Genomic DNA, 27,820 nt, shown 5'->3' on the forward strand with positions numbered 1-27,820 from the left:
CATTCCACTCTGTTGACATCTTTGCTTGTGAAATGCCCCTCAAGGAATGTTCTGCGTGAACATATATGCATGTGCCTGCACATGCATGATCGTCTATACATGTGTTGTACGCACATGTGTCTGTGTGTGATCAGCTCAAATGGAAGGATGTCCTAATGCTCTGGATGGTTGATAGCTCATTGGTTTCAGCAGAGTGGAAAAATCTCTTTCCTCTTCCACTGCTGTCTCCGTCCTTCCCAGCTTCCTTGACTCTCTCTCTCTCTCTCTCTCTCTCTCTCTCTCTCTCTTCCACTAAAAGTCAGTGCATTCTTCCTTGAAAGCATTCACCTACTTCCTAAGCCTTGCTAACATGCTATGGAATATGTTTCTACCCTGTTTGATTCCAGTGTGACTCACATGGCGGCAAACTTATTGCTATTTATTTCATTTGTTTCGTATTTTACCTTGTCTATTTACACTCATGCACACCTTCTGTTCTTTCTTTCTTTCTTTCTTCTCTTTAGGTTCTCTTTTTTGTTTTCACCTTCATTGCTATTGACGTGGCTTCTACTTGTTCACAGAATTCATCAATTTTATCATTATTATTATTATGATTATTATTATTATTATTATTATTATTATTGTGATCATCATCATTGTTACAACTATCACCACCACCACCACCACTGTACTACTACTACTACCATCAACATTAGCAATTTCTCCATCATTAAAAACCCACCTTCACCACCAGGATTCTCATCATCATTATAATCACTATCATCATTATCATCATCATAATTATCATCACCATTAGCCTACCACCACCACCACCACCCTCATCACCATCATCATCTCTATGTTTCCCTCAAACTCTGTCTTCTCTTTCAACACCAAAATCCCTTCCTTCCACCTAATGTCACATATTTTTGCTTTTCTCTCATTGTTTTGTATTATTATTTTTAAAATTCTTATGCTGTGTCATTCTTTACATTATATATATATATATATATATATATATATATATATATATACATACATACATACATACATACATACATACATACATACATTCGTACATATATAATATATATATATATATACACATACATTCGTACATATATATATATATATATATATATATATATATATATATATACACATACATACATACATACGTACATATATATATATATATATATATATATACACACACACACACACACGTACATAGATACATATATACATCACTGTGTTGTCATTTTACTCTCTCGCTTGCATTATTTGGCCCATTATTCTCTGATTTCTTGCTTGTAGTTCTCCCGTGCAACATTTCTTTCAGCTTATTTTGCGTTCTTTCACCACGTCCCCAATCTTGCTTTTTATCTCATGTCTTTTTTCTCATTTTGCTTTATTGTCTTATACACTTTTTCTTCTTTCCGCTTTTGTTTCTCATCGTCTCTTCCTTCTCATCTTTCTGTCTGTTTATCCATCTATCCATTTGTCTCTCCCTCTCTCTCTCTATCTATCAATCTATGTATCTATCTGACTGTCTTTATGTCCATCTATGTATTTGTCAGCTATCTAGTCTCCAATTGTCTATCTGCCTATCTGTCTGACTATCAATCTATCTGTCTGCCTGTCTATTTTACTGCTTATCTATCTATCTACCTGTCTGCTTTTTGTCTGCCTGTCTGCACAGCCATCTGTCTCTTTGTGTCTTTCTTTCATTTCTTTCTTTCCTTCCTTCTGGCCTTCCTTACTTTGCTCTGTCCTTTTATTTTCAGTATTGGTCATCTTTTCATGCATTTCTTCTTTAGTTAGCATTCCAGTCCTCTCTCTGAGATTTCCCTAATTAACTAAGACTTTCTATTTAACAAAAACCTTAAATTAATTAAGAAAAATGAAGAATTAATTTCAAAAGATTGTTTTACATACTTATACAAAAATAACACCATCATTGGCCACCAGTGTAATATCTCTAGATATGTTTCAGTGTTGTTGGACCTTGTCAGCAAGGTGTAGCTTGATCTAGTCCACTTGATCAGCTGACAATTATTTTACATAGAAAAATTGAGTTACAAAGATAGTAGTAGTAATTTGTGTAATTAACAAAAAAAGTAAAGGATTTAAATGAAATAACTCAAATGACTAATAGCTTGAATTTAGTTAAATGATCTAAGAGGTGATGCCCTAAATCAGCGCTACTCAACGTGGTGGTCCGTGGACCAGTGGTGGTCTGTGATCCATATGTTGCCGGTACATGGCAAGTTTCCAGAAAAGAAAGAAACATTATAAAATGCTTATGTAATATTGTATTATTTGTTTACAAAATAAATATAGATAAAAAAAAAATTCTGAACTTTTACTATATTCATTATATATTGTTTCTGGTATAAATTAATATTACTAAGAAATATTTCTGGTCCTTGGCATATTGGAAAAAAGAAACTGCTGGTACATCACATCAGATAGTTTGAAAAGCACTGCCCTAAATGACACACAAAATATTCTCAATTAAAAATTTCCTTTCTTAGTTGGAGATAAGAAATAAAGGACTGGCTGGTAATAATTGGCATCTTTCAAGAACTGGAAGATATTTTCAGGAAATTAAGAATTAATTTTACAAAATTATTTTCCTGTTTAAATTCTTTTAGTTGCTTCCGAGATTTGCTGGGGCACCACCTCAGCGGTTTTAGTCAAACAACTCAACTCCTGTTGTCAAGTGGTAGTGGTGGTGGCGATGAGAGGGACAAACTTAGCCACACACAGACACACTCATATATGGTGTGACAGAACTAACCATTGATGTGTATATATACAAATTTGTTATCAATTCAAATATGCTTGAGACATTTTTTAACCATAAGAAAGCCATTCTCTGTATTTTGTCATGGAGAAAATTTCTTGCAGTATACAAATAAGTGTTAATGCACTGAATTACTCCATAGCATCCAATAACCAGACTGTTGAATGCATGCATGTCTGAGTAGTTATCTCCTCTTCAGCAGCAGAGATTGGAAAGGCAGATGCTACAAACTTACAAGAGAGATAGGTCCCTCTTATGATATTCCCATTATTGTCCAAAGACTGATTGTACTATTCACCTTAAATAAGATATGAGGTGACAGTGCAGTGATGTGTGTATTTAATAATGACAGGAATATTATAAATGCATTGATAGGTAAATATATATATATACACACACATACACATTTATTGATATACTACAGGCTTCTTTCAGTTCTTGTCTACTAATTCCACTTACAAGGCTCTAGTCAGACCCAGATTATAGTAGAAGACACTTACCCAAGGTGGAACTGAACCAAAGATCACTTTAGCTGTGTGGTTATGAAGCAAGCTTCTTAACCACACAGCTAGTGTGGGTAAAGAGATAGTTAGAGATATATAGTTTTATTGCACATTGTAAGTGAAGTATTGTAAAACTCTTAAAATTATTTCCCTTTTTCAGTGATGAGCTCCAATACAACTGAAACAAGCCTATCAGCTGTCGTCTTAAGACCTAAAAGTGATCTGATTTTCCTCTATGTTTGTAAATCATTTATGTGAAATTAAATCTAAATTTCTTTTAGATTACTTCAATAACAATTGCCACTAGGTTTTTGTTTTCTTTCTCTGTGGGAGTTTTGATTGAGAATATTTTGCATACATCATTCAGTAGATCATGCCTTAACTTGTGTTTAATTCATCAGCTATTCCTACTTTTTTTGCTATCTTTCTTCTTTGGTTTCTTATCCACTTCCTTTTTTTTCTCTCTCTCTCTTTCCCCCTCTCTCCCTTTCTCCCCTCTCCCCCTAGTTCTTCAGTTTTTTTATGTGTCTTCCCTTCTATCTTATGTGCTTCTCCAGCTCTCCATTCCTCTTTAAAACTTAATTTTTCTCTCAAATACCTTTCTCTCTAAACAATCTATTATCCTCTCATTCTCTCTAGTTCTCTTTCTTTCTCCTCTCTTTCTCTCTCTCCCTCTCTCTCTTCCACTAGGTTTCATTTTCCTTCTTTTTTTTTTAGTATATTCTGTCTTTGTCTTCTTTCCTTTCACTTCATTTCCATACCTTGTTCTCATCAGCCTTATTTGTTTATATTTCCTGTACCTTCCATAAGTTTTATACCCCCTCTCTCTCTCTCTTTCTCTCCATTTCTCCTTCTTTTCTGTCCCTTTCTTTTACCCTCCCTCATTTATCATATCTCTCTCTCTCCATTTAGTCACTCATTATATCATTTCCCATCACTATTTCTTACTTTCATCCTCCCTCTTACTCTCCTCCAAAAATTTTTGCATTCTCTCTTTCCCTTTTCTTCCCTTACCCCTTTACTATAGATGCTCTCTCCTCTTCTATTACTCTTACTCACTTTCATCCACACTCTCTCTCACACTTCTACATCCATTCAATTTTTTTAACTACTCTCTCAGTCTTTTCACTTCACTCCATTTTTTCCTACCAACTTATACTCCACTTACTTTTATTCTTTTACTTGTTTCAATCATTTGACTGCGGCCATGCTGGAGAAACACCTTGCAGTATTTTTGTCGAACAGTTCAACCTCAGGACTTATTTTTAAGCCTACTACTTATTCTATCGGTCTCTCTTGCTGAACCGATGAATTACGGGTACATAAACACACCGAGACTGGTTGTTAAGCGGTGATGGGGGGGGGGGGACAAACACACACACACACACACACACATACACATGCACACACATATATATATATTTATATATACATACATATGATGGACTTCTTTATATATATATATATATATATATATATATATATATATACATAAGACAGACTCTTTTCAATTTCCATCTACCAAATTCACTCACAAAGCTTTGGTCAATCTGAGGCTATAGCAGAAGACACTTTCCCAAGGTGCCATGCTGTGGGACTGAACCCAGAATTATGTAGTTGAAAAGCAAGCTTCTCACCACACAGCCACACCTGTGCCTATTAACATTTCTGTTTGTTTCTCCCTTTTTTTCCTACATCAATTTCTTTCTATCTTTCTTGTTTTTTCTTATCCCTCATTTAAACAGAAATTTCTCATTGTTTACACCTGTCTCCTCTTTTTCATACCTATGTACCTATCTACTTACATACCTAGACAAATACAGGTATGTCAAGTATCTTTCATCTGTTATTCTTTTACTTGTTTCACTCATTAGACTGCTATCATGCTGGGGCACTGCCTTGAAGTATTCTTACTTACTTTTTAAAGCCTAGTACTCTTTCAATCAGTCTCTTTTGCTGAACTGCTAACTTACAGGCACAATATATGGATTTATATAATCCTGTGGTGATCACAAAAGAGCTCCTATGGTGGACCAGGCTACAAACCACATAGTAAACTAATATGTAGGAGTGTAATGTAGAGTCCTATGCAGCTGAAATTCAGTAAATCCAATCAGCTATTGAACTAGATATATTCATCTCATGCCTTTTGAATTTCTTTATATTCTATATATATGTATATATGTATATATACATATGAGTGAGATCGTTGCCAGAGCAACAAGCTGGCCTTCGTGCCGATGGCACATTAAGCACACCATTCAAGCATGATCGTTACCGTGTCGCCTTACTAGCACTTGTGCTGGTGGCATGTGAAATATTCAAGCGAGGTCGTCCCAGTGCCGCTGGGTGTGGTCGTTGCCAGTACCACCAAACTGGCCCTCGTGCCAGTGGCACATAAAAGCACCCACTACACTCTCGGAGTAGTTGGCGTTAGGAAAGGCATCCAGCTGTAGAAACTCTGCCAGATCAGACTGGAGTCTCGTTCACCAGACCTCAGTCAAATCATCTAACACATGTTAGCATGGAAAGCGGACGTTAAATGATGATGATGATACATATTATTTATTTAAAGGACACAATGCATGTTTTTAAGTGCTACTAATACTTTCAGTCATTTTATTGATCTTTCTATCATCGAACAGTACATTATATATATATATATATATATATATATTTGTGTATTAAAGCTACCATTGGTTTCATGTTAAGATAAACATCTTAATATCTGAGCAATTTTTCAAGCCGATCACATGGAGGAATAGTGTTTGACTCCAGCAGTACATATTCTAATATTGGAACGATGCAGAGACAATTAGCATGGCCCCTGTGCAAGGATGACATGCAAATTTGTGAAGTGGTCCTTATTTTTCCATAGTTGTAGGAGTGGCTGTGTGGTAAGTAGCTTGCCAGGCTCAGTCCCACTGCATGGCACCTTGGGCAAGTGTAGCCTCAGGCCAACCAAAGCCTTGTGAGTGGATTTGGTAGACGGAAACTGAAAGAAGCCCATTGTGTGTGTATATATATATATATATATATATATATATATATATATATATATATATATATATATGTGTGTGTGTGTGTGTGTATGTATGTATGTGTGTGTGCGTGCGTGTGTGTGTGTATGTATGTGTCTGTGTTTGTACCCCAACATTGCTTGACAACCAATGCTGTGTTTATGTCCCAGTAGCTTAGTGGTTTGGCAAAAGAGACCAATAGAATAAGTACTAGGTTTACAAAGAATAAGTCCTGGAGTGAGGTCAATTTGTGTGACTAAAAGTGGTGCTCCAGCATGGCTGCAGTCAAATGACTGAAACAAGTAAAAGAATAAAAGAATTCAAAATGGTGATGAACACTATTCCTCCATGTGATTGGCTTGAAAAATTGTTAAGATATCAAGATGTTTTTCTTAACATGAAACCAATGGTATCCTCAATACACAAATACAGAAATTTTATCCACCAAAGCAGTATTGAGCACTCATTCTCATTGTTCAAAATTCACACACACACACACATATATATATATATATATATATACACACACACAGAGCTTCTTTCTATTTCCCTCTACCAAATCCAATAACAAGGCTTTGGTCAGCCCAGAGTGCCACATAGTGGGACTGAACTCCAAACCATATGGTTAGGAAGCAAGCTTCTTACCACACAGCCATGCCTGCACAGTATACATTCTTGATTTACTGAAATTATCTCCACATCTAGAGAATTCATCATAATTACCAAACGACAAATAAGAAGAAGTGGAAATCCCAAGAATCAAAGATTCCCCACAATTTTATAATTTTTTTTGTTTTGTTTTGTTGCTCATGCAGATTTCCATGACTCTCTTTTGCTATCTAATTCCATTATCATGAATTCAAATTGGGGGCTTGAGTCATAATGATCATTCATCATTCGTTGAAGCAGATTTTTGTTTATGATAAGATGACCTTCCTGTCACCAACCTTTGCTGGTTTCCAATGTAATATTTTTCCATAGTCAGATGGTTTTTTTCCTTTTTTTGTTTGTTTTTATTCTTCTTCACCTTTCGTTTTTTGTGTCTTTGTAATTCTGCTTATGATCTTGTCTTTCAGTAGAATGGAGAACTCACAATATCTTCCAACAACTGTTCCAACAATGAAAAGTGATGATGACTTTGAAAATCAAAATTCAAATTTTTCTACCTCAAGCTCTTCAGGCAGTAAATTCTCAGCTCTAACAGACCCCAATAAAAATGGTACAGTTCTCATTGAACAATTGCAGAAGAAAGTGGAATTACTCGACCAAAAGTTATTTGATATTCAAAATTTAACTTTATTAAAGGTTTGTTCATTAATTAATAACTTTATTGTTTTGAAGATATAAATAAACTTGACCTTTTACCATTCAAATTACTCTGTCAAATCCATCCATCCATCTGTCTGACCATCAATCTGTCTGTCTGTCTGTCTATCCTTCTGTCTGTCTATCCTTCTGTCTGTCTATCTCTGTTTATTTAATGTTCTTTTTTATTTTCTTTGTTAGCATAGGTTAGTGGGGTATTTATTCGAGGCAAAATTTTATGACTGGATGCTGTCAATAAGAAATGTTTTTGAATTAAAGTTCTTCTTTGTATGCCATGCTGTGGTAAAGCATGCAGTAGTTGAGTATCACACACTTGATAAAAAATGAACAGGAAAATTAACATTTTTTACAGGAAATTGTAGAAAATGTGATACTGCAAATTATTTTTCCAGCTGAAAACTTGCTTGATGTGACTAAGTGAGAAGAGAGTTCCATTCAAAACATATGAAATTGATTAGTTTCTATGGTCCTGGTAATCTATAGAATGGATGTTTAGTTCATGATATCTGATGAAGCTGTGCTAGCTTGTTCTGAATTATTGCAAAAAAGTGAACTTTGCTAAAAAAACACTTAAAACACAAATGGCTTTTAAACTACACCAGAATACATTTGCCCTGTGTCAGGCAACTGGATCAAGAACCCAGTGATTGTAAATTAGACTTCTTAACCACATGTTTGCAACTATATAGATTCCTGTTTTGGGAACAAGACTTAGTGCCTAGTTTAAACCAGTTTTTAGTTACTTTCCTTCAAAGGTTCCAGTGTTTGGTTTTTTAATTTTTAATTTTTATTTACTTGTTGCAGTCATTTGAGCACTGCCTTTAACCGAGCAAATCAACCCCAAGACTTATTCTTTGTAAGCCTAGTACTTATTTTATTGGTCTCTTTTGCCAAACAGCTAAGTTACGGGGACATAAACACACCAGCGTTGGTTGTCAAATGATGTTGGGAGGACAAACACAGATGCACAAACACACATATATCTACATATACATATATACGACAGGCTTCTTTCAGTTTCCGTCTACCAAATCCACTCACAAGGCTTTGGTCGGCCCATGGTTATAGTAGAAGGCACTTGCCCAAGGTACCACACAGTGGGACTGAACCCGGAACCATGTGGTTGGTAAGCAAGCTACTTACCACACAGCCACTCCTGCGCCTGAATATTTTTCGGTTCTGTTTCTCTTTTGGTTGTCACAACTATTTAAAGGATATCAGTTAAGGGATTATTTCATAATATTAAGCCTTAACCCTTATTTCAATATCAGTGATTTAATTCCAGTCACAGGTAAACTGCAACCTGCTGCATTTTCTGAATGGCATGTCTAACTAAAAGTTTTACCATGAAGAATTATTTTTTAGGAATGCATTCCTGCCTGTCACATGGGGCCAGCTTCTTGAAAAAAGGTTGCTCGTGACTGCACTTATCCTCCCAGAAATAAGAAAAATCTCCCTCAAAATTGCACTGCACCATTTTAAAAAAGAAAAACATATTAGCTGATGTAGTATCATATGTAAAAAAAATATTGAAAATTATGGGATGGTTACTTTTAATCATAGATATTTGATCATTGCTAAACAACAACAATTACACTATTCAGATATAGCTGACAGTAATCAACTTTCGATATTCATCCATAACAGCCAGAATATTACAGTGAACATAACTTCATGTTCATTGTATGTCATTAACCAAATATGAGATATCTCCTGTCCCTCTATCATACTTTAGCCTCTCATTACCTAATATTAAGATACCTCCTTCAATGATACTCCCAACTCAGGCGTAGGAGTGGCTGTGGTAAGTAGCTTACTTACAAACCACATGGTTTCGGGTTCAGTCCCACTGTGTGGCACTTTGGCAAGTGTCTTCTACTATAGCCTTGGGCCGACCAAAGCCTTGTGAGTGGATTTGGTAGACGGAAACTGAAAGAAGCCCATCGTATTTATATATATATATATATATATATATATATATATAATATATATATATATATGTATGTGTGTGTATATGTTTGTGTGTCTGTGTTTGTCCCCCCAACATCACTTGACAACCGATTCTGGTATGTTTATGTCCCCGTAACTTAGCGGTTTGGTAAAAGAGACTGATAGAATAAGTACTAGGCTTACAAAGAATAAGTTCTGGGGGCGATTTGCTCGACTAAATGTGGTGCTCCAACATGGCCACAGTCAAATGACTGAAACAAGTAAAAGAATAAAAGAGTAACTCAGTTGAGGGGAGTTATGTCTTGTGTGTACTTGTTGACCTCAATAGTGTTGGTGCCACACAAAAAGCATCCAGTGCACTCTGTGAAGTTGTTTGTGTTAGGAAGAGCATCCAACCATAGAAATCCTGCCAAAGGAAGACACTGGAATTTAGTGCAGTCCTCTAACTTGCCAGTTCCTGTCAAACTGTTCAACTGGTGCCAGCATGGAAAGCAGATATTAATGATGATAATGATGATATGTATACTGACAATCTATGTTACCCAGTAGTATTTGACCAGTCTAAAACTAAGAACTCATTGATTGACAAGTTTGCTCAGTTGGATTTCAATGTTTGATAGAATTATGTGAGCAATATTTCAAAAGCCAAGGTGGCAAGCTGGCAGAATTGTTAGCACCCTGGACGAAATGCTTAGCAACATTTCATGTCTTCATGTTCTGAGTTCAAATTTTGCTGAGGTTGACTTTGCCTTTCATCCTTTCAGGGTCAATAAAATAAGTGCCTGTTGAACTCTGTAATTGTCTTATCCGCTGCCCCAAAATTGCTGGCCTTGTGCCAAAATTTGTTGTCAACTGATGCCAGCATAGAAAACAGCTGTTAAATGATGATAATGAGGAAGAAGCATATACTAACAATCTGTGTTACCCTTCACTATTTGATCGGTCTAAAATTAAGAGCTTATTGCTTGAGGAGTTTGTTTAGTTGGATTTCAGTGTTTTATAGAGCTGTGTGAGCAATATTTCAAAAGCCTCTGGTGCTCTTTTGTGCTGATGGATTGTGAAACTAATATTTGTTCTAGTTGCTGTTGTTGTTGTTCAACTGCAGATTATCCCTGATTCACAGACCTGTGAGCAAGCAAAAGTATTACATTCGTGACTGACTAGCTTCTGTTATTTTCTTTTTTCAGTCATAAATTATCTAGCACTAGCTTATTTGATGTGTCATTATTGCATTTGTTGTTATTGTTGTTGTAGTTGCTGTTTAATCCCAGATCAGCCTTGATTGAACAAATCTATAATTGAAGATGTTCCAGCTTTGACCATTCCATCAATTTCTATGTATAGGACTTCTTTTCTCCTAATGTGTCCTTCTTATTAACAACAAGGAGATTTGACTACTCTTTCATGCAAGTCCACCGGCCACATAGAAGGTCCTAGTTGCCCTGTTTTGTTAACTGCTTCACTACATGGTGAACTGAAGAAAATAGAATAAGCTGGTAATTAGCACTCCAAAATATATACACCAGCAACTCATTAGTAACACAACACAAATGGTTATTGAAATAATGGAAAGCAATGTTATATAATATTGTCCGTCTTTACAAATTAGGCTAAACTGCCTGCTTTAAATGTTCTCTCCGTTTGGTTTTCACTCAGCATTCTGGATTAGTTTCTTGATAAATTGAACTATTAAGAATGCATGAGAGGAGATCTTGAGGGATAAAGTATGTTAGAGAAATTCCTGAAAAGTAGAGAAAACGAAATCAGAGCTAGCTGAACTAGTAGCAGATAAATTCTGTAGCCTGAGAGGGTAGCAAAAATGGTTCACGAGAGTCCTTGCATCTATGGATAGCTACTATCTTTAGTGTGAGGCAATCATAAAAACATTTCTTGTTACATTCCATAAAATCAATTGGCATTAGCCAGAGTAGTCATCCATGAAATCTCTTGCACTAACGGACACAGCCAGGCAGCCAACCAGCCAGCCGGCCAGCCAAACAGGGAGCCTACCTACCTATCTACCTACCATCCAACTGATCAACCAACCAGCCATCCAACCAACCAACCGACCAACTGACAAAGCCACTGAAGCATAGCAAAATGAAAATGGATATTGAAGACTAGTTAAAATTATATTCATTGCTGCCATTTTATCTGCTGCTGGAAAGTTTTATTAGATTAATATTTACTCTAATTTTGATCTCTGTTTAGGTATTTCTGTTGTTTCTTTGCTATTAGATTCTAAATATTGCCACCAACCACCATCACCACCACCACCATCATCATCATCATCATCGTTGTCAGCATCAGTGCTACCACTACCAGGACCATCATTGCTATTATCCTCATGACTATGACCACTAGCATTATCGGCATTGTCACCCACCCATCATTAATATCCACATCGCTTACTCCTCTTCAGCACTGTCAGCATCATCTTCATCCTCATCTCTGCCTCCAACCTCATCAGCACCATCATCTTCACCACCTCCTACATCATCCTCTCTGTCGCCATCACCTACATTCTTGGTATCACACCTCCATTATTCTCACCCTTATCCATCATCTTCAGCATCACCATCACAATCATTATCACTATCACCACTGCCATCAGCCTCACCATTGTCCTCTTAACCACCTCCTCCACCATCATCCTTAGCAGCTTAACCACCATAATCCTCACTGTCACCATCACCCCACAATAATTCTCTTCACCACCGCCACCGTAACCCTTACAATCACCAGCATCATCGTTATCACTATCACCACCATCACCCTCAACTACACTCAGCCATCAAGCTCAACACTAACACCACTACCACTACCATACTCTTCAGCATCACTTCCATGTTTCTGCTCACCATCTCCATCTCCTTCTTAAACTAGATTCTCATGGTGATCACCCCCACCCCCACCATCATCATCGCCATCACCACCTCAGTTATCACCACCAACCAGTTATTGTCTCTATCTTCCCCACCACTACTACCACTATCATATTTTCACTATGCATGTTCTTATTGCTGCTGATGATGATGATGATAACCCAATAGAAATTTAGTCTTGCAGTTCCAAGGATGAAGAGACAGAAATGCTTCAATTAAAATTCACTTGAGATTTGAAACTTCAGAGGAGAACTTGACCATGACAGTTGTGCCTTGGGCAAGTTTGGTTCAGCAATTTATATTCTATTTGGAATATTTGGTTCTAGGTGATAAAAAATGCTGCTTTGGTCACCATCACTGCCACTTCTGCCACTGCCACTACCTCACTACTACTATCTTTTGTAGGGACTTTTGAACCTTTTCATTATTATTATTGTTATTATTAAAGTGTTTAGCTGGCACATTTGTTAGCATGCTGGATGAAATACGCAGCAACACTTTGTTCATCTTTATGTTCTGATTTCAAATTCCGCCTAGGTTGACTTTGCCTTCCATCCTTTCAGAATCGATGAATTAAGTAGCAGTTGCGCATTGGGGTCGATGTAATTGACTATCCTCCATACCCAAAGTTTCAGGCTTTGTGCTTATAGTAGAAAGGATTATTATTATTATTATTATTAGACTGGCTTCCGTGCCAGTGGCACATAAAACAGCACCATCCGAACGTGGCCGATGCCAGCGCCGCTTTGACTGGCTTCCATGCTGGTGGCACATAAAAAGCACCAATCCGATCGTGGCTGTTGCCAGCCTCGCCTGGCACCTGTGCCGGTGGTACATAAAAAGCACCCACTACACTCTTGGAGTGGTTGGTGTTAGGAAGGGCATCCAGCTGTAGAAACACTGCCAGATCAGACTGGAGCCTGGTGCAGCCTTCTGGCTTCCTAGATCCAACCCATGCTAGCATGGAGAACGGACGTTAAACGATGATGATGATTATTATTATTGAGTGAGAGAGCAGTGCATGCCATCAAAGTGACACTGGGGTAAAATATACGAAGCCCAGTATACCCATCATGGCTACCTGTCTGGTATATTGCTGAGGGTCTTGGTCACCTGTCATTGCATCTATAAGGCCCAACACTCGAATAGTGCTTTAAGTCTGTAGAATACTCAACCACTGATTCACAAATTCAATGAGCTTGATAGTTTAGTCACTTGAACATTGGGACACTTGATAGACATTCCAGCTGAGTTCCATTCCCTTTATTGTGTGTATATGTGTTAGCTGCAAGAAAAAACAGTAGAGAGGAGACAGCATATATATTTGGAAGGGTATCTAACTGTAAAAACCATGCCAAAACAGACATAGAAGTCTGGTACAGGCTCATGCCTGTTCAGCTCCTGTCAAACTATCCAGCCCATGCCAGCATGGAAGGCAGACATTAACGATGATGATGATAATATATATATATGTATATATATATATATATATATATATATATATATATATATAATATATATATATATATATATATATATATATATATATATATATATATATATATATATATATATATATGTAGTATGTATATACACACATACATACAGTGACAGATAATCATTTAATATACACAGTATTTAAGTAAAAGCTGCTTCCTTTTGAAGCACATCTACTTATTCCATTATTACAATCCATATGTAGTCTCAGTTGCTGCTGTATTTTAGTTGAAATACATATTTGAATTGAGAATTATGGAAATTTTGTTTGCAGAGTTATTGTATAACACAACAGAAATTTGGAAATTTAATTATACATAAAATAATTGTTTTGTGTGTGTGTGTATATATATATATTTACGTTCTGGTGTTTACTAAATTTTTTTTGTTGAGAACATTTCTTAGTGGTAAGACTATAGCGGATCTACTTCTAGCATAAGCATTGTCCACATAGTGGTCATCCCTCTCATATGTATATAATACAATTTACTGAACTTTTAGATTTTAATATGCTAGACCACTGGTGTTAAATTAAATTAATATCTAATTTCTCACCCTCATTTAAAATTTATATGTATATATATATGTATATATATATATATATATATGCATATGTATGCACATAAACATATACAGTTACTTGCATGTTTTCAAACCTAATTGATAAAACAACAGATTAGCCTTTAATCCCTAACTCCCTTTCTCATCTGGAATAAATGTGGTGCCCCAGCATGGCCACAGCCTTATGGCTGAAACATATATGTTTTGGGGGTTGTTTTCTGGTTAGTTGCAGAAAACTTTACTTTTAGTGTAATGCATGATTTTTAGTTGTCTGCTCCATATGTTTATACTTACACAATTTAAAAAACAACAAAAAGAATAAAATGCACATAAATAAGAAAAAGATTTATCATGGAATGGTCAGAGGTTTTTCAAAAATCTAGAAATTCTTCAGGTTGAGTATCAGTTGCTTCACTCTTCTTAATTAGAACTTGCTTGATTTCTAAGGAGAAAGGAATAGGAGAAAAGATATTTATGACATTTCTAAGAACATTAATGAGGTAATTGGTGCCATTACCTCAAGGTAATCAACCACACAGTTTATGAATTGATACTGAAGAATTATTTCTATATATCGATATCCTTCCTAACTTTAGCTAATTAATCATGATATGCATATAGCAGATAAATTGCATAAAACAAGGTGATTAAATGTCTCGCCTAAGGCTGCGATCCACAAATTTCCTTACAACTCATTACTTTTGCTATATTAATAAGATCACTTCGATGAATTGTTAATCTATTGAGCAGGGTCCTCATAACTGTCTTGCTGAGAAACTGTACTTCTCTAGATAACCTAAACACTAAATTTGGTATCACTTTTGCCCTCAAAACAAATAGAATTTCTTTTAACCTGATATTAGGTGCACAGTAAGAAGTTTGCTCTCCAGTAACATGGTCTTGAGTTCAGTCCTACTGCATGGCACCTTGGGCAACTTTGGGTTAGCTAAGCCTTGCAAGTGGATTTGGTAACTGAAAAACAGAAACTGAAAGAAGTCCATTGTGTGTGTGTAAGCATGTGTATACGTATGTGTTTGTCCCTCACCAACCCTTGACAACCAGTGTTGGTTTGTTTACATCCTGTAACTTAGTGGTTTGGCAAATGAGACTGATAGAATAAGACTTAAAGAACATGTACTCAGGTTGATTCATTTGATAAAACCCTTCAAGGTGGTGCTCCAGCATGGTCGCAGTCCATAAAAGATACAAAAGATAAAAGAAACATTAAATTTTTAACTTGTTGATAGCCTGTCAGGAAATTATTTCAAAGTATTTCATCTTTTATCCTTAACTAGACTGTGGCCATGCTGGGGCAATGCCTTGTCATTATTAAGCTGTTTGGAACAGGAAAATTTCAGTAGGTTTTAATTTAGATCACTTTAACCTTCTAACATTTAAACTGGCCATATTCACCCCTAATATTATACTTCTTTTATGCCCAAACTGGTCAGATCTGGCTTTTCACACCTTCCCTACAATGTCATTCTAAAGACAAACAAGCACATCATCAAAATCTCAAAACTACTCCAGTATTTACCTTTTTAAGCCTGGTACTTATTCTGTCAGTCTCTTTTGCCGAACCACTAAGTTACAAGAAATATATATATATATATATATATATATATATATATTATATATGACAGGCTTCTTCCAGTTTCCATCTACCAAATCCACTTGCAAGGCTTTGGTCAGCCTGAAGCTATAGCAAAAGACACATTCCCAAGGTGCCATGCAGTGGGACTGAACCCAGAGCAATGTGGTTGGAAAGCAAACTTATTACTACACAGCCACACATGCACCTATTATTTGATATATTTTTGTTGTACATCTAATTTTAATGTTAGAGTAACCTTAGATACAATAAAAATTAATTAACTTTTCAGTTTTAGTTAATTTCAAATCATAGACTGTTTTAAAAGCACATAAGTAAAAAAGGATTTCTTTGAACATGTTTTACAACTAGTTTATCGGGTACCTCAATTCTATATAATTGCTTTTCTGAAGAATCAGAGCTTTTAGCATGACCTGAGGATAAACAGTCTATTTTAATCTAATTCTCAGATTTCACTGTTTGCTCAATACTTTGATTTAAATGAAAACATTTAAATGAAATGATTTAGTTCTTTGTTACCATTTAAAAAAAAAATATTCTACCTTTCAATTAATTTTGAAAATAATAAAGAATTAACTAAAATAACATTTTCATTATTAAGTTTGGAACATTGTCATTATTATGTTTGAAACATAAATTAACATGAAACTTCAGTGGAAGGTCTAAATTTAGATTACTTTAACATTTTAGCATTTAAACTGGCCACATCCAGTCCTAATATCATATTTGCTTTATGTCCAAACTGACCAGATCCAGCCTTTTACAGCTATCCTACAGTGCCATTTCAAAGATTAAAAACTCATCAAAATCTCAAAGCTACAAAAATAATCCATGAATAAGTATTATTATTACGTTAGCAGGTAGGTGTCCAGAAGGATTTATCCCATCCGCGTCATCAATGCCACCACTATTATGACTATGTTGGAGAAGGCTTTTACGGATTCCATGGAGAGTGAGGCTCACCAATGGAGAAGTTCTTAGCCAGATCAAGCCGAAACTGTTGCTAGAAGCTAGGATCACCAAGCATAGATTGGCATATTTTGGTCATATTATGCAGAGAAAATCTCTGGAGAAGGACATCATACTCAGAATGGTCAGTGGCAAGAGAGGAAGAGGGTGACCAAGAACCTGCTGGCTTGACACCATCAAGAGTGACACGGGAATGGCCATAGCCAATCTGAAAGAAACGACCCAGAATAGAACTGGCTGAAGAACACTGATCCATTGAGTAACCGAGAGTCAACTTCGACTGAGTGGATAGATAGATAAGTATTACATTAGACAAAATAATATGATTGCCAAAGGGTTACAGAGGAAAATTTGTATCATGGAATCAGGAGTAGTCTCAGATGTGTTGATATCAAAAGGGTTAAATGAAAGTTAGAAGTTACTCTGAGATTGAAGTGTTGTAGGCATGCATAACAAACTTCCAATCCCAGGGTATCTTCCATCTACCCCAATGATTCTTAGCCATTTTTTGCCTATGAACCCTTTTAATCCCTATTTTATTCAGGTGGGCCCTCACAATTATTTGATGTTTAAAAAAAATTTTCTTGTATATCTATAATTAAATATAGGAACTGTATATAAAAATTTGATGTATAAACTGTGTAAAAATTACGTGTATGAACTTTATAAAATATTTTGTGTATTGTAGAAGTATATTGAATATAAATTTTAATAAGAAAATTTTATATGGACTCTGGTTGGAACTTCTGATCTAACCTGTCTCCAGAGGCCCTAAAAACAATCATGGATACTGTCCTTTCTCTGATTAAGCTTTAATTCTTTTCTTTCTTTTATTCTTTTACTTGTTTCAGTCGTTTGACTGTGGCCATGCTGGAGCACTGCCTTTAGTTGAGCAAATTGACCCCAGGACTTATTCTTTGTAAGCCAAGTACTTATTCTATCAGTCTCTTTTGCTGAACTTCTAAGTTACGGGGATGTAAACACACCAGCATCAGTTGTCAAGCAATGTTTGGGGGACAAACACAGACACACACAAACACACACACACACAAACACACACACACACACACACACACACACACACACATACATATTCATACTACGGGCTTCTTTCAGTTTCCGTCTACCAAATCCACTCATAAGGCTTTGGTCGGCCAGAGGCTATAGTAGAAGACACTTGCCCAAGATGCCACGCAGTGGGACTGAACCCAGAACCATGTGGTTGGTTAACAAGCTACTTACCACACAGCCACTCCTGCAGCTATAAGCTAATTTTTTTTTTTGTTTTTTCCTAATGTAGTTCTAGATACAATATAGGTGTAGATATGGATGTGTGGTTAAAAAGCTCATTTTGCAGTCGTGTGATATTGGTTTCAGTTCCACTGCATGGCACCTTGGGAAAATATCTTCTATTATAGCCCTGGGCCAACTAATTCCTTGTGAGTAAATTTGGTTGACGGAAACTGTGTAGAAGCCTGTTGTGTGTGTGTGTATGTGTATATATGTATATATATATATAATATATATATATATATAATGCGCCCTTTTTAAAGCCTAGCCAGGCTCATGGGCCTGGTTTCAGAGTTTTTATGGTGTATGTGTTCCCCAGCTGGATGGGACGTCAGTCCATCGCAGCGTTACTCATTTTTGCCAGCTGAGTGGACTGGAGCAACGTGAGATGAAGTGTTTTGCTCAAGAACATAATGTGTCGCCCAGTCCAGGAATCAAAACCACAATGTTATCTTACGATCATGATGCTGACACTCTTACCACTAAGCCATGCGCCTCCACATGTATATCATCATCATCATCATCATCGTTTAACGTCCGCTTTCCATGCTAGCATGGGTTGGACGGTTCAACTGGGGTCTGGGGAGCCCGAAGGCTGCACCAGGCCAGTCAGATCTGGCAGTGTTTCTACAGCTGGATGCCCTTCCTAACACCAACCACTCCGAGAGTGTAGTGGGTGATTTTATGTGCCACCGACACAGGTGCCAGACGAGGCTGGTGAACGGCCACGCTCGGATGGTGTTTTTATGTGCCACCGACACAGGTGCCAGACGAGGCTGGCAGACGGCCACGCTCGGATGGTGTTTTTATGTGCCACCGACACAGGTGCCAGACGAGGCTGGCAGACGGCCACGCTCGGATGGTGTTTTTATGTGCCACCGACACAGGTGCCAGACAAGGCTGGCAGACGGCCACGCTCGGACGGTGTTTGTTACGTGCCCACAGCACGGAGGCCAGTCGATGCGGTACTGGCTACGGTCCCGTTCGGATGGTTTTCTTATGTGCCACCGGCACTGGTACCACAAGGATACAAATTCCATTGATGTTCATCTATTTTGATTTGGTTTGACTTGATTCGATTTGACTTTGATTTGATTTGCCTCAACAGGTCTTCACAAGTGTCACAAGCAGGAAGGTATGCACAGGCGGACTGACTACGTCCCAGGTAGGGGCCACGGGTTATGGCTTCACTAGTCTTGCCGGGTCTTCTCACGCACAGCATACTTCCATAGGTCTCGGTCTCTGGTCATTTGGTCATTTCCATGGTGAGACCTAATGTTCGAAGGTCGTGCTTCACCACCTCGTCCCAGGTTTTCCTGGGTCTACCTCTTCCACGGGTTCCCTCAACTGCTAGGAATTGGCACTTTCTCACACACCTATCTTCATCCATTCTCGCCACATGACCATACCATCGCAATCGTCTCTCTTGCACGCAACAACTGATGCTTCTTAGGTACAACATTTCTCTTAGGGAACTAACACTCTGTCGAGTAAGTACACTGACATTACACATCCATCGGAGCATACTGGCTTCATTCCTCATGAGCTTATGTATGTCCTATATATATATATATATATATATATATTTCATTTTGACATAAATAATGTGCATGTGTGTATGTTTGTCCCCCTGTCTGCCACTTGGCAAGTAGTGTTGGTTTGTTTTCATCCCTGTAATGTAGTTCAGCAAAAGGGACTAATAAAATAAGTACAAGGCTTAAAAAATAACTCGTAGGAGTGATTTGTTTCATTAAACCTTTCAAGACAGTGCCCCAGTGTGGCCACAGTCCAAGTCAAAGATACACTACCATCATCATTATCACTTAACATTTGTTTTCCATGCTGGCATGGGTTGGATAGTTTGAGAGGGGCTGGCAAGCTGGAAGGCTGAACCAGGCTCCAGTCATCTGTTTTGTCATGGTTTTTACAGCTGGATGCCCTTCCTTACACCAACCACTTTGCCAAGTGTACTGAGTGCTTTTAACATGGCACTGGCACGGGTGCTTTTCATGTGGCACAGGCATAGGTGTTCTTTTTAAATAGCACCAGTACCCACAGGGTTGCCAAGTAGCTTGCAAGGCAGGATGTTTACCAAAGACAGGAAAGTCAAAACAGTGACACCTTTGATCCTAACACTAATTTTATCAGAGTCAGTCAGGTATGACAATTTGAAACTACAAATTCATAGTCTCCATCTATCCAACAAGGTAGAAAAACCAAGTGATTAAAGTGCCATTAAACAGATCCCAGGGGTCAAATCTCATCATGTGACCCTTGAGGCAGATGATACTTTTAAACAAGGCCAGGCCAGATGACAGATTGTTTACTTCCTGGAATGAATGGTCTTGGAGATTGCTTTCCATTCAACTTCTATTTATCTTTTGTGTTTTACTTGTGGCCATGCTGGGGCACCACCTTGAAGAATTTAGTCAAATGAATTGACCCCAGTTCTTTCCATCCAAAATAGTGTATTTAGGATGACACTATCTGAGATACCTTTCCTATATTAAAGCATCGGGGTGTGATTTAAGGGAGATATTGCAGCTATTTCTAGCAGGTTCAATGACAGGCAATGTATAGGGACTCCCACATTGATAAGTAGAAAATATTGGATGAATTAGTAGATACCTTTTGATCTCTCCAAATGCAAATGAAAGTGTCAGTTGATGAAGAAAAAAAAAAGTTGCAGCTAAAATTGATAGTGGCTGTTCACTTAACGCCATCCCATAATATGTACATAAGATCACATGTTAACTGACTAGTATGAATTCTGCAAGTGAGCATGATGGCATATTGGGTAAAATATAAAAAAAGTCAAATAAGTAAGAAAAAATATTTATTTTGTATTTTTTTAAATTTTACATTTTTTTCTTTTTATTCTATTATTAACAATTTTTTTTTTTCCTTTTTTTTCTAATTTCCAAAGTGATGTTCTTGTAGAAGAATGCATCAAAGTTCTCTCCTCGATCGCTAGATGTCACAGTTTGTCTTTGTATTTCATTATTTCATCTGTCTTTTTATACATTTCCTCGTAACTTTTCATTTGCATCATCCTGTGTCTTCTTTTTCTTCTTCTGTTTCTGCTTCTTCTTTTTCTCCTCCTCCTCCTCCTCCTCTAATCTTGAGTGCAAAGATTGCTCAGTGAAGAAAACACAAGCACTTGACACAACAAGCAGTGAGGTGAGCGAAGCAAGGCAGGAAGCAGAGTAGCGGGCAGTGGAGCTGCGGCGGGGAAACACAACAATATGTCTAATTCTTCTTCATCGTTGTCTTCTCAGTGGCAAATTGTCATGTGCTTTGTTTTATTACCTATTGGTTTAAACCTCCATACGTTCTCCCCTTTCCATCCGTACTCAATGGACAGTTAGGCAAAGAAAAAGTAAAATTAGAAAGGCATGTAAAAAATAAAAGTTAAAAAAGAAAAAAAAACACACAAATAAGCACCACTATTCTAAATTTCTTCAGCTTCTCCACTTCATTGGGGAGTGAGAATTTTCCCCCTTTATTTTTTTGCATTCTCTCTTTCTCTCTCTCTTTCATTCTCTGTTCAAGCCATTTGACAGGAGCTGTCACAGCTTGTATCTTTTTGCAGTTATCATTTCTAAACAGGAACCTAATACCGTGAAAATATTGAAGTTGATCGTTCTGTTAATATGCAGGAGGAAATATAATGTAACGGCGAATAAACAACAACAACAATGACAACAACAAGAGCAGCAGCTGCTGCAGAATCACACCCCCACCTCGACTGCCCCACCCACCCCTCGCTCCCCTACCACCCACACACACACACACACCCATGCACTCACCCACACACACATGCTCTTCTTTTGACATCTGTGTATCATTTTGTTTTCTAGCAAACACTTTTAAGTGACATTAAGAACGGGGGGGGGCGATTTCCACCACCACCTCTGCCGCTGCTGCCGCCATCGTCATCCTTACCAAAATAGAGACAAGTGTAGTTATGTGATTGTTGTTATTCGCGCACGCACGCATACATACGCACACACACACACACACACACTCATGCACACTGAGGCCAACATCTACACACACACACACAGACACACACTAACACCTGAACTCTTGTTTCTCCATGCACTTCGTCATTTGTCATTATATGACATGTCTCACTTCCTCGTACTAAATAACACCATCAAATCTTGTTTCAATTGTCTGAAACCTTTCATTGTCTTTCGATTCTATTTCTTTTATTTATTCTGTTCCGTAGTCGGTGGGGGCTTTCTTCTTTCAGGTCCTTTCCTTTTTTTTTTTTCCTTTTTTTTTTGCTTTTTATTCTCTCTTTGCATTTTCCATGTTGTACTTTTTTTTGTTTTGTTTTGTGTTTTCCCCTTACCCACCTCTTTTAATTTTTTGTTTATGTTTACAATCGCTTTCCCTAAGTGGAGTTTGCCCAGCAATGTCGGAAGATTGTGGCTCTTGGCCGGTCACATGACAATAATTCTTTGTTAATATTCTTCCACTTGAACCCATTTACTGCTACACTAAGGTTCCTTGGAAATTTACACAGTTCTTTATCACTTTTACTTCTTCATTATTATTTTTTTTTTTTTGCTTCTGTTTGTAATTTTATTTACTTTTTTTCACTTGATAGACTTCTCACTAGGAAATGGTCTTTGATCATAGATCTTTCCATGTCTTCACTTGCTTTCCGTTGGACAGCTATTAGGGGTTAGAAACAGCAAAAGAGAAAAAGAAAAAAAATTCTGAGAAAGTGAATCAAAATAAGAAAGCAAGAATAATAATAATAAAATAAGACATTTTAGCAGATTTCCTTTGGCCAAAAATCTATTTATTTATCTTTGATGACAATGATGATGACGAGAGCATTTTGATTTTACTATGGAACATTTCAGGTATATAAAATTGTCTCTTGACACAAAATCGTCTACTTTTTTGCGATGTTTTTACTTTTGTTCATTTATATTTTCATTTTCTATTTTTAGTTTCAATGTCCTCAATGGGTTGCTGGATTCCGTAAATTTGGATAATTCATATGATTTAGTATTTACATTGAGGGGTTTTTTTTTTCAGCTCTCTTTTTCTTTGATGTTAGGAAGATACCTGCCTTTCAGCTTAGTAGATATTCTTCCCCGCCCCCTCCTAATTGACATGTTGGAAAAATTGACTTAGACTTTTCCATTTCTGTAACACATTACTCAAAAAATTAGTTGACGCATTCATAGTTCTGGGTTCAGTCCCACTGTGTGGCACCTTGGGCAAGTGTCTTCTACTATAGCCCCAGGCCAACCAAAGCCTTTTGAGTGAATTTAGTAGATGGAAATTGAAGGAAGCATATCATGTGTATGCGTATATATATATATATGTATATATGTGTATATATCATCATCATCATTTAATGTCCGTTTTCCATGCTGGCATGGGTTGAACGGAACTATGTATATATATATATATATATATATCGTGAAGTATATTTGCCACCTAAATGTGGCTGTCCCATTGAGGACGATACTACTGTTATTTATAGCCCCAGGAGGACATCTCTTGGGGCAATAAACAACAGTTGCATCGTTCTCTATGGGACCACCACATTTAGGTGGCAAATATACTTCACGATTCCGTACTGCTACTGTTTACTTCTTGCTCAGAGATTTAATATTGCTATATGTGTGTGTGTGTGTGTGTGTGGTGTGTGTGTGTGTGTGTGTGTGTGTGTATGTGTGTCTGTGTTTGTCCCCACCACCCACCGCTTGATAACCAGTGCTTGTGTGTTTACATCCTCGTAACGTTACAGTTCTGCAAAAGAGACAGATAAAATAAGTACTAGGCTTACAAAGAATAAGTCCTAGGGTTGATTTCTTTGACTAGAACTCTGTAAGGTGGTGTTCCAGCATGGCTGTAGTCAAACGACTGAAACAAGTAAAAGAATAAAAGAAACAATAGTATTTTTATCCAAAAGTTTACTCACCAACACAATAAACCAATCTGTTTTAAATCAATACCAAAATAGTGAGGTTAACCCTTCAGCATTCAGATTACTTTGTCAATGTAATGCTTATTCATCCACATTGTTTTCAATTAATCATGTATTATTTTGTAGCCTTGAGATTTCGATGATATGACTACTCTTACTCTTTTACTTGTTTCAGTCATTTGACTGTGGCCATGCTGGAGCACCACCTTTAGTCGAGCAAATCAACCCCAGGACTTATTCTTTGTAAACCTAGCACTTTTATCTATCGGTCTCTTTTGCCGAACTAAGTTACGGGGATGTAAACACACCAGCATCAGTTGTCAAGCAATGTTGGGGGAAAACACAGGCACACAAACACACACACACATATATATATATATACATATACGATGGGCTTCTTTCAGTTTCTGTCTACCAAATTCACTCGCAAGGCTTTGGTCGACCTGAGGCTATAGTAGAAGACACATGCCCAAGGTGCCACGCAGTGGGACTGAACCCGGAACCATGTGGTTCGTGAGCAAGCTACTTACCACACAGCCACTTCTTTTTAAAATGTCATTGTAAGGTAGATGTGAGAGGCCAGATATGACTAGTCTGAACATAAAACATGTAAAATATTTGGGCAGATATGGTCAGTTGCAGCATCACTTTCAAGGGTTTTAGTTGATTATTTTGAACCCAGTACATTACCTAGTATTTACTCTATTGAATGTGTGTGGGATGAATAGCTAAATCTACCTTGGCTTAAAGTGATGTAACTTGGACTAATTACTACAAGGTGATTGTATTTGATGTTCTGATTTTCGTTTGATCATCCCTCATTAGTAAATCAAATAAAAGAGTATTTATTCATATTCTTAGTGTTTTAGTGATTTTGTTCACTCTTGAACTTTGCATCTCTTTAAGGAGGAAGAATTAAATGAGCTGAGATTCAGTCATAACAGACGTTTGGAAAGGTTCCGAGCACTTAAGGAGAACTATAACAGCTTAAAAGACCAGCTGAGGAATATTGATGACACAAATTCAGAATGGTAAGTAACCCAGCTTCCAACACATCATCATCATTGTTTAATTCTTTAGCATTCAGATTATTCTGTCAAATATGATACTTGTTTCATCATCATCATTATATAATGTCTGTTGTCCATGCTGGCGTGGGCTGGACAGTTTGACCAGGGTTGGTAAGCTGAGGAGCTGCACCAGACTCCAGTCTGATTTGGCATGGTTTCTATACAGCTGGATGCCCTTCCTAACACCAATTGCTCCACAGAGAGTGACACTAGCATGATTGCCTTTCACATATCACTGACACAGTTGCTTTCACATGTCACTGGCATTGTCCACAACTTCACTTAGCTTGACATATCTTCTCAAGCACAGCAAGTCACCAGAAGTCTCTGTCACTTGTCATCTCCTCCATGAGACTCAATATCCAAAAATACATTGCACCAACCTGTCCCATGCCTTCCTGGTTCTGGTGGTCTCAGATGGTTTGGTATCAAAAGGATTAATGTAAATACATTGTGATAGGCAAAATTTATTGAATTATTTGTCTGAAGATAGCATCTTCTATGGATGTACTATGTTTAAATTTCCATCAACACAGATATTTGTGGAGGTGGATTTCATCTAAGCATGTTGATAGTGAGTACATGTTATTGATAATGCCCAGTGAAGCAAAAATGCATCTAATGTTCTCATTTACTGCTGCTGGAACAAGTTCTGTCTCTTGATATACACATGCATAGGGGATACTATCTCCTGATAAACACCTGAGTAAATTTGCCTTTCAATGATGTATTTGTATGATACATAAATGGCTCTTCTTCTTGTTTTTCTTCTTCTTCTTCTGCTGCTGCTGCTGATGATGATGAGGAGGAGGTGGAGGACAGCTGATAGAATCATTAGCACACTTGGCAACTTTGTGAAAATTTGTCCATCTTAACGCTTTGAGTTCAAATTTTACCACGATCTGCTTTGCCTTTTGTCTTTTCAGAGTCAATATAACAAATACCAGTTGAGCTCTAGGATTGATATAATTGACTAGCCCCCTCCCACAAAATTTCTGGCCTTATGCTTATAAAAGAAAAGGTCATCATCATCATCTGGCAAAATCATTCATGTATGGATGCAGTGCTTTGTTACATTTCTCCCAGCACTTTATAGTTTGAATTCAAAGCCATGTAAAATGCACCCACTCTTTTAAGTGGTTGGCATTAGGAAGGACATCAAGCTGTAGAAACCATGCCGAAGCCGACATAGAACCTGGCAGAACCCTTTCGCTTGTCTGTTCTCGTCAAACTGTCCAACCCAAGCCAGCATGGAAAAATGAACAGTAAATGATGATGCTGGTCATGATAATGATTATTATTACTTATTGACCTCATAATCTTGTCAGGATTGACTCTCCATTTAATTTACACAGTGTTCATAAAATAGATACCAGTAATATACTGGAGCTTGGCCTAGAAATCTGTATACTTTCTCACAGAATCCAGACTTGTGCCAAGTCAAAAGATGTCATTATTATTTCATTATTTTTTATATATTTTTTTATTTTCGTTTTTAGATGTTTTTAAAAAAATTTTTGTTGTTGCTGTTGTTTTTGTTGGTTTCTTTAACCCTGGGTCAGCCATGACAGCCACACCTTTTACTTATGTACTGGTAACCAAAGACTACATTATCATATGTGTTCTTTTCTAAGACGGCAAGATGTGATTTGAAGGAGATTCACTTGTAATTTCTAGCATGTTGAGAAAAGCACATAAGGACTCCTTCATTGGCTTGTACATGTTTTCCCTTTTTTTTATTTGATAGGTTTGGTGTGAGAGAAATGTAAAGTTTTGTGTTCATAAGTTTTAATCAACATTATACTATATCAGATGTGTGTATATGTATGTTTCTATGCACCAATGCGTTTTTTTGCTTACGACTTCATGTACATATTCATGTATGTGTGTGCTTGCATGTGTGAAAAAGAACATGAAGTTGAGTAAGATAGTGTGAGTGAGTTAAAGGGTAATGACGACTCATGATAAGCTGCGATAAACGCGTCTAATTGAAGAAGCAAGTTTTCTGTAACTGTTAGTGCAATCAATACAAAGTTGTCAACAGAGAGGTGCGAAGGAATCTGACACACTCGTTGTGACTTATCCAAAATCAACACCACACACCCTGGCACCCTTTCTTCCAAGTCAAAAGCACTCCTGTGTTTACTTACTAAGCTTGGCCTCACTTATTCTAAACACTGCACGCATTTGTGTTTGTGTGTGTATTCGTGTCTGGCTTGGCTTTAAAACTGGCAGTATTGAATATTCTTTGACTGATGTTACGTCCTTACTTTTACTTATCACCTTCAGAACCGTGATTCAATAGTCTCATATAATCTTGGAAACGTTACACTTTTGCTCACTGTACATTTCTATCTATTCTTTGATGGATTATTTTACAATATACATTT

General features: G+C 37.2%; 1 protein-coding gene, 1 long non-coding RNA gene and 1 other non-coding gene across 6 annotated transcripts in view; 2 read left to right on the top strand and 1 right to left on the bottom strand.

The window, feature by feature from the left end:
- The window catches only part of LOC115226650 (centlein-like), a 410,125-nt gene that overhangs the window by 104,790 nt on the left and 277,515 nt on the right, over positions 1-27,820 (top strand). For 3 of the 4 annotated variants that reach the window (XM_036500365.1, XM_036500367.1, XM_036500368.1), the window contains 2 exons: positions 7,388-7,616; positions 25,267-25,391. In XM_036500365.1, coding sequence (XP_036356258.1) covers positions 7,388-7,616; positions 25,267-25,391 — 354 coding nt within the window. The remainder of the gene's footprint in view (positions 1-7,387; positions 7,617-25,266; positions 25,392-27,820) is intronic. The other variant, XM_036500369.1, reaches the window with a different exon arrangement.
- On the bottom strand, positions 5,276-27,244 carry LOC118762091. The gene is made up of 3 exons (XR_004997868.1): positions 27,228-27,244; positions 18,570-18,574; positions 5,276-5,408 (listed from the first exon to the last, which is right to left on the bottom strand). It is a non-coding gene; the product is annotated as an uncharacterized LOC118762091 (long non-coding RNA).
- On the top strand, positions 6,056-6,163 carry LOC115208833. The gene has a single exon (XR_003881278.1). It is a non-coding gene; the product is annotated as a U6 spliceosomal RNA (small nuclear RNA).

This window comes from Octopus sinensis, linkage group LG2 (genome assembly GCF_006345805.1).
Source record: "Octopus sinensis linkage group LG2, ASM634580v1, whole genome shotgun sequence".
NCBI classification, from domain to species: Eukaryota; Metazoa; Mollusca; class Cephalopoda; order Octopoda; family Octopodidae; genus Octopus; species Octopus sinensis.